General features: G+C 44.6%; 1 protein-coding gene across 2 annotated transcripts; it reads left to right on the top strand.

Annotated features, from left to right (window-relative positions):
* Positions 1–280: 280 nt before the first annotated feature.
* Positions 281–3,483, top strand: LOC113506488 (palmitoyltransferase ZDHHC18-like). Of its 2 annotated transcripts, none has more exons than XM_026889326.1 (4): positions 281–623; positions 1,679–2,486; positions 2,894–3,015; positions 3,084–3,483. In XM_026889326.1, the coding sequence occupies exons 2-4, from the start codon at positions 1,740–1,742 to the stop codon at positions 3,466–3,468; spliced, it is 1,254 nt and encodes a 417-aa protein (XP_026745127.1). In that variant the 5' UTR covers positions 281–623; positions 1,679–1,739; the 3' UTR covers positions 3,469–3,483. The 2 variants fall into 2 exon arrangements, with proteins under 2 accessions (XP_026745127.1, XP_026745128.1); XM_026889327.1 differs by lacking the exon at positions 281–623 and adding an exon at positions 640–692.
* Positions 3,484–8,712: the final 5,229 nt, after the last annotated feature.

Genomic DNA, 8,712 nt, shown 5'->3' with positions numbered 1-8,712 from the left:
GATAAAGCTGAAATTGCTGAGTTACAGCCTTTGCAGGTCGCTCATTTGCAGCGATAAATCTCAAAATGTTGAGCTTTGTCGCTGGGAAACGGTCTGTTTCTTTCATTTGTTTCACTGCTACGGGTTATAAGTCGTGTCCTGTCCAGACTGTCTGCATGAAGCAGCAACTGTTGAAATCGCAGGAAATTTGAAATGGGGTAATGTGACCTTTGTCTCTGGGAATGAGCGACGACCGACTTCATGAGGGCGCACGTTAATACTTTTTTTAGAGATCAAACTGTTGCTCTTTCTATAGTCTATACCAGTCTTTAAGGAGTCTCTGACTGTTGTAGTGTTGTTGTCTATAGTCTGTGACTACTCCGACTGTCATGTAGAAAACAAGAAAGTTTTATTTTCTTGTAATATTAATGTTTTATGGAACTTAGCTGATTAAATGTTAACAATATTGTTATTTCTGCCTATAAATACATAAATTAAAGATACAGTGCGTTATTCGTGACAGCAAAAAATTGTGTTCGTATTTAACCAGTTTAACAGCAAGTTGCAAACTTTATCTACATTTTATATGGGCCATATCAAAGATAGTTTTTATCTTCTTAATTTTTTTGGGAACTTTAATTAAGGTAAGTAAATCCGTAGGATGTGTTTACATGTATTCTTAACAGTACTGAAGCTCCTTCGTTTAGTTATGGGTAATAAATCTTTAAGTTATTTCATTAACAATATGGGTATAATTTTAAAATTCATTTTGATTGGAATATTATGTTTGGTAAGATTTGGAAAATGATAATAATGTTGCAGGAGTTATTTTAACTGATAAAGCAAATTAAGAAGTTGTAGAACAAACAAAACTTGACAATTGTGAATGTAGTAAGTGGGTATCAAAGTACTGTAACATCTGTTTTTGTAATTCATAATCATTTCATTTTCATTTCACCAATAACTATTTGTGGCTTTGTCATACATTTGAAAACTCATTTTCATGTTGATATTTGAATATAATGCAAAAGGAGTCACGGTAAGGTGCCCCGTCTTGTTACTGTTCTTAGGTTTTGTGTTATAAAAACACAAAACGATGGTATAATCAGGTTTTAGGTTGTGGAAATATGTTTAATTATGTAATACTGATTAAAAATGATTTACTGATATTTACAAGATGAAATTAAACAATAACAAACCAACCCAACAATTGAATTGCCAAGACTGTGACTTGACATTCAGATTTCTATAACCCATTTTACCACCACAATTTTGTCATCCATCAAAGCCAAGCTGTTTGGGTTAAGCAATTGACACAAAGATTAAAATACCTCAATCAAATCAAAACTCAAAAGACATATGCTAATAATGTAAAACTTATAACAAATCTCTGCTTGCATTGGGGGTTAAAAATAAATAAATGCACAAATTATTAACCAGATTATTTTATCAAAGTTAGGTACTGATTGAGTGTCCTTGACATTTTTTTTAATTTTTGGCATAAATGCTCTGTTGTTATCTATAATTACTGATAATAGTCAAATACCCAGCTACTTATGAAGCTTATAAGGTTGATTAACCACTGAGATAATCATAATATTAAATTTGATTACTTACCAACATCATTTGCAATATTCGTTAGAGGTCAGGGTATGCAATAGTAAGCATCATTTAAAAGACTGAGTGGTTTACAATGTAGGCAAAGAGTGCGGTGTGAGGCGCAGGGTCGGGCGGCGCCGGGCAGGGCCGGGCATGCGGCCATGGCCTCGCGGCGCGTGACGCGCAAGTGGGAGGTGTTCGCGGGCCGCAACCGCTTCTGGTGCGACGGGCGGCTCATGACGGCGCCGCACCCCGGCGTGTTCGCGCTCACGCTGGCGCTCATCTGCGGCACGTGCGCGCTGCACTTCGCGTTCGACTGCCCGTTCCTGGCGGCGCGCGTGTCGGCCGCCGTGCCCGCCGTGGGCGCGGCGCTGTTCGCGCTCACGCTGTCGGCGCTGCTGCGCACGGCGCTGTCGGACCCCGGCATCATCCCGCGCGCCGCCGCCGCCGAGGCCGCCGCGCTGGAGGCGGGCGAGGCGGCGCCCGGCGGCCGCCCGCCGCCGCGCGCGCGCGAGGTGCTCGTGCGCGGCCGCGCCGTCAAGCTCAAGTACTGCTTCACGTGCAAGATGTTCCGCCCGCCGCGGGCCTCGCACTGCTCGCTCTGCGACAACTGCGTCGACCGCTTCGACCACCACTGCCCCTGGGTGGGCAACTGCGTGGGCAAGCGCAACTACCGCTACTTCTACACGTTCGTGGTGTCGCTGTCGTTCCTAGCCGTGTTCGTGTTCGCGTGTGCCGTGACCCACCTGGCGCTGCTGGCGCGCGGCGCGGGTCTGGCGGCGGCGCTGCGAGCCACGCCCGCCTCCGCCGTGGCCGCGGCCGTGTGCTTCCTATCCGTGTGGTCCGTGCTGGGCCTGGCCGGCTTCCACACCTACCTCGCCTCAACCGACCAGACCACCAACGAGGACGTGAGACATTTCTTGCTTTTCCTTGTCTAACTATTTTTTCATGAATGTTCCTTTGCCTCCCTTAATACCGACGACCCGCTACTTAGCAATAAGTCAAACCTTACAAATGAATGAATGAATGAATTCTCTTCTTTATATTTGTTACAAGCCTGATAAATTCACCACCTACTAGTTTCGTAGTTTATCCAAAACAATAGTACAGAAGTAAAACTTCCTTGCTATTTTGTTCTTGCTCTTATCTTGCAGATCAGAGATATGAGATGACAGTTGAACGAGAAGAGTGGAATATAATTCAAATAAGAATTTTTACATAATATACTATTGCATAATTTTTATCATAATTCATTTTAATATTTTTTGAGTAAATTTTAATAACCTATTTAAGTGCGCAATTTATTTTTTTACAGATAAAGGGGTCATTTTCCACGCGTCGTGGCGTGTCAAATCCGAATCCCTACTCTCGTGGGAACGCGTGCGCCAACTGCTGGCACGTGTTGTGCGGCCCGCTGGCGCCCAGCCTCATCGACCGGTGCGTGTCCGCCGCGCGACCACACGCGAGCTCCGGACTGCTCTCTCACACTCTTCTGTTGTTTGCAGGCGCGGCGTGTTCACGATCGACGTGAAGGACGAGCTGCCGGCGAGCTTCGTCCGCGTGCTGAGTGCGCCGCCGGCCCCCGCGGCGGCCGCGCCCGCGCCCGCGCCCTGGCCCGGCGCCGGCAGCTACAGCAACCTGTTCGAGGGCGGCTCGCCCGCGCGCCACGCCTACATGAACCGCTCGCTGGACCTGGACCCGGTGCCGCTGGCCACGTCGCCGCCGCCGCGCCGCGCGCCGCCGCCCGCCGCGCTGTCGGCGTCGCGCCTGCGCCTGCTGCACGACACCACCATGATCGACGCGGCGCTGGACCTGGACGAGCCCGAGCCGCCGCCGCACCTGCCGCCGCTGGCGCCCGTGCACGCGCCGCGCGCGCTCTCCGCGCTCTGACGCGCCGCGCGGCGGGCGCCCCGCGGCCCCCGCCCCGCGCCCGCCCCGCGACCCCCGGCCGCGCACTGTATATAAATACTAATAAATAGGTCGTATTGTAAAGATTACTCGACGTTTCATTGCTTTACTACACCCTTCACCTTGTTACCCTGTTACCCTGTTTTGCATCCATCCAGACTTCCCAGACAGGTTACTCCGGAACGGGACCGGCGTCCTGCTTCACGTACCCTGTAGGTACGTGATTTAATGCCTACCGAAAATTTTAGCTTTAAAAAACAAAACGATCGATGGTCGGCCCCATCACTGAAACCTACTGTACAGTTTAGGAGAGTCGCTGTAAAATCTGATAACGGTTTTCTTTATTTATTTATGTACACACAACATACAAAGAGAAATATAAAAATTAAAATACATTAGGTACAAAGGTACTGCTTATTTCTTAAGAAATTTCTGCCAGCAGACCGACAGGAGATAAGAAAAAGAAACAGACACAGTGTGTAAACAAATATAGGACAATAATAATACAAATATTGAAAAATACATACTTTTATAAATATATACATATATTTTATAAATAAAGTTACATGGACAAGGACATTAGGGTACAATTTAGGTTTATCTCGGTCAAACTGTTGACCATCACGTTCATCACTTGTTTCAAAAGACTAATTAGTAGATATGCAAATTCGCTGAGAACTCAAGCATAATTTTCTATCAGTAAACGTCTCCGACTCGTGATACAATGCGTGACGATAACGATCAGCGGACTGTCGCACATGTTCTGCAATTGCCTCTAGAGATCTAGAAGCAGATGCGTAGATACGCTGAGATATCAAACGCAATTAACGCTACGGAGCGAGTTGCAGCCTGATGTTCCCGAACAGCATCAACTCTCTCCTGACGCTCTTCGATAGATTCTTTGGACCTTATGATGCAGCTAAAAATTGGCATGAATATTGAGGATCCTATTAGACACAATAGCTCAAAAAAACCTAGGTCTAATGTAGGAAAATTGTTTTTATTTTGAGTTTTCTTGCTAATCAGTAAGTTTTATTATAAAATAGGTAAGACAAAAATTACTCATCATGCAATTATCTATTAAAATAGGAATTACACTTTTTCCTGAGATAATATACAGGGTGGAAGGAACACCGTACCCCCAAAGTCGCATAATGACTTTAAAATAACGTGTTAATTAATATTAAAGAAGTCGCTACCGTCGGAGATTAATATTTAAAGATTTAGTCATTTTTGAGCACGCAATGAATTGGTTACCGCGCGATCCTTACGCTCAGCGTACGTACTTACACGAACTGTAATGTGTTAGGAGGGCGACACTCGGCGACACGATCGAAACATTCGAAATGCGCGCGCATTTTATAAAAATGTTGTAAAGTAATGAAAAACAATCACAAAAAAAATACCAAACAATTTACACTATTCTGACTTCAATCTGTGTCTTGTGTATTATTAAATCAAACCTACTCTTACCTTAATCTCGCTCACTTCTAACGAGATAAGGTTCGAAATGTCCGCCATCTACGTGCACACAAATTTTGGCGCGGCGAAAAATCTGCTGCTGAACCCAGGGCAAAAAGTACCGCGTCCAGTAAATGTTCATCGCGAGACTTGCATTGCCACGTGCTTCGCCATAACACATTAGCATGTTGCCATTCTCCCGGGCGGTAAAATAACCTATCGAGGTACTAGGATCGTAATTTAAATAATACACACACAACACACGCACTTATATCACTTAACACAATAAAATTGTATGCCTACACGATAATTAGTCCGCGAATTACCCGATTGCACATGCACATTCGATTAGCGTAAGGAACAAACTGAGTAAAAATAGGTACTAATGGTACTATTTTGAAAAAAGCCGAACTTTCGGTTTTACCTTTGAGTAGTGTTGGACCTAGGTACCTATGATTCTTTATCGATAAATTACATGAGGTCGAAGTGAATATCGTAAAATTATTCTTGACAATAAAGTACTTAACTTAAACCTTTAAAATTGATTAATCACAAAATGTACTTTTGTGTAAGAACATAATTGTTTTATGTGACTGCAATAATTATTCAGCAGTTCGTAGGAAAAAAAATGATAAGGATTTTTAGGCAGGAATTTCATTAGTAGATGATGGATATTAGTAACAAAACAGAGTTTAATTTTAGAAAAATAAATTATTGTATTTCCCTTGGAAGATGGGTAGGCCTTTAGTGTGGGACGCCACTTGTGTCGATACTCTTGCGCCATCTCACCTTCCCGGTTCTTCGAGCTGCGCTGGCTCTGCTGCCGCGGCTGCTGAAAACCTCAAACGGCGCAAATATGGTAATCTAGTTGGTAGTTACTTCTTTGAGCCGTTTGTGGTTGAAACTTTTGGGTCATGGGGGCCGAGTGCCAAAACGCTTTTTAAAGACCTAGCAAAGCGTCTCGTTGACACTTCTCGTGACCCAAAGGCTGGCTTTTACCTCGCTCAGAGGATTAGCATTGCCATTCAACGTGGCAATGCTGCCAGCCTTTTGGGCACACTCCCAGCCGGCAGCGACGCCGATGAATTTTTTGATGCTTTAATTTAATATTTTTTTGTTTTTTAACTTGTAAATATTTAATGTTAGTTAACAAAAAAACTTTTTGCACCGAGATCGAAGTAGCAACCTCTCGCTTACAAATTATTGTTTATAACAACATGTTTTAGAACTACAGAATTCTAAACAAAAACAAACTGTTAACAATAAAAGGTTTTAATAAATTTCGTAGTACTATAAGTTGATTAACGCTGAGAAAGTGATTTTTTATTTTATAACATGGAACCCGTGTAACAAAAATCGATGCACTATTTTATCCAGTGTCACAGGTACGTCACTCGCCGATACCGCTGTAGGTGTTTGTCGGCGCGCTGGCTGGCGGTGTCGACAAAGGCGGCTAGCGGTGCCTACAAAGCGCGCGGCTTTTTTTAAAGGAATAGTAGGCAGGATTACGAATAATGAGTGCGAGTGCGCGCGCAATTGCGTTGACGCTCATGTATTGGTTCGGTTTTGACGTCACTTTCGGTTAGATTTGCGAGAGAGCGATGACCGACGAGTACCTTTACGAATCAGCTGATCGGTAGCAGTTTTTAGTGTTTCATTTACATTGCCTTTTTTCGTGAAAACGGCTTAATAATTACTTTCGTTATGAAAATATTATTGAAATACGTAGGAAAAATGATTTTATGACACATAAAATTAAAAAAACGTGAAAATAAAATGCAATTTTCATGAAAAGACCGATGAAAAATTCCAACGCAGGGGGTCTGGAATCATGTCTAGAACTCCAGGTCCCCATAACCGACACGATGTCTCTTCCACCCTGTATGCAAATGTTGGGTTACTCATAATGTCACTTCTACACGTAGACGGATGTTTCTGCAGACGTCGGCGGACGCTTCCGCAGACGAATCTTTGCGAGCCGTCCACTTATGTAGGTCGGTCAGTCTGTATTGGTTCTCGTCAGATGCAACACGTACGCACGCAAAATGGATATAGAGACCGTAGCTGCTGCAGTTACTTATTTATTTAGGACCTACAGTAAACTCTACTCAATTTGATAACTACCTACAATCCAGGAATTTGAATGTTTCCTAAGTTTTTTTTTTTTTTGGTACGTTGAACGGAAATTGTCAAAAAAAAAAAATAAAAAAAATAAAAAAAAAAAAATGGTGAGGTCACGCGAGTAAGGTAAGAAGAGGTAACAAAGAAAAAGTTGAAGTCAAGCAAGATGAGGTGTGGTCGGATAAGGTGAGGTCCCAAAAGTGGGGTCATAAGGTGAGGTTACACAAGGTAAGGTCAGTCAAGGTGAGGTAACATGAGGGAACAAGAGGTGAGGTCACACAAGGTGAGGTCGCAGAAGGTGAGGCCAAGCGAGAAGAGAAGAGGTAACACAAGGTAAGGTTAAGCGAAAAGAGGAGAAGAGGTAACAACATAGGTGAGGTCACGCGAGAAGAAGTGGCAAAAGGTAAGGTCTCGTGAAGTGAGGTCACAAAGAGGGGTCATAAGGTGAGGTCACACAAGGTGAGGTCACACAAGATGAGGTCACGCAAGATGAGGAGGTAACAAAGGTTTGGTCACGTGAAGTGAGGTCACAAAGTGGGGTCATAAGGTGAGGTTACACAAGGTAAGGTCAGTCAAGGTGAGGTAACATGAGGTAACAAAAGGTGAGGTCACACAAGGTGAGGTCGCACAAGGTAAGGTCAAGCGAGAAGAGGAGAAGACGTAACAGCATAGGTGAGGTCACGCGAGATGAGGTGGCAAAGGTAAGGTCACTTGAAGTGAGGTAACAAAGAGGGGTCATAAGGTGAGGTCACACAAGGTGAAGTCGCGCAAGATGAGGTCGCGCAAGATGAGGTAACAAAGGTTTGGTCACGTGAAGTGAGGTCACAAAGTGGGGTCATAAGGTGAGGTTACACAAGGTAAGGTCAGTCAAGGTGAGGTAACATGAGGTAACAAAAGGTGCGGTCACACAAGGTGAGGTCGCACAAGGTGAGGTCAAGCGAGAAGAGGAGAAGAGGAGAAGAGGTTACAGCATAGGTGAGGTCACGCGAGATGAGGTGGCAAAGGTAAGGTTAGGTTAGGTTACATAAAGTGAGGTCACACAAGGTGAGGTCACGCAAGATGAGGTAACAAAGGTTTGGTCACGTGAAGTGAGGTCACAAAGAGGGGTCATAAGGTGAGGTCACACAAGGTGAGGTCGCACAAGATGAGGTCACGCAAGATGAGGAGGTAACAAAGGTTTGGTCACGTGAAGTGAGGTCACAAAGTGGGGTCATAAGGTGAGGTTACACAAGGTAAGGTCAGTCAAGGTGAGGTAACATGAGGTAACAAAAGGTGAGGTCACACAAGGTGAGGTCGCACAAGGTAAGGTCAAGCGAGAAGAGGAGAAGACGTAACAGCATAGGTGAGGTCACGCGAGATGAGGTGGCAAAGGTAAGGTCACTTGAAGTGAGGTAACAAAGAGGGGTCATAAGGTGAGGTCACACAAGGTGAAGTCGCGCAAGATGAGGTCGCGCAAGATGAGGTAACAAAGGTTTGGTCACGTGAAGTGAGGTCACAAAGTGGGGTCATAAGGTGAGGTTACACAAGGTAAGGTCAGTCAAGGTGAGGTAACATGAGGTAACAAAAGGTGCGGTCACACAAGGTGAGGTCGCACAAGGTGAGGTCAAGCGAGAAGAGGAGAAGAGGAGAAGAGGTTACAGCATA

The sequence above is a fragment of the Trichoplusia ni genome (genome assembly GCF_003590095.1).
Source record: "Trichoplusia ni isolate ovarian cell line Hi5 chromosome 17 unlocalized genomic scaffold, tn1 tig00003877_group16, whole genome shotgun sequence".
Taxonomy (NCBI): Eukaryota; Metazoa; Arthropoda; class Insecta; order Lepidoptera; family Noctuidae; genus Trichoplusia; species Trichoplusia ni.
The sequence above is the reverse complement of the archived record's forward strand: the minus strand, read 5'-3'. Positions and strand labels throughout refer to the sequence as shown.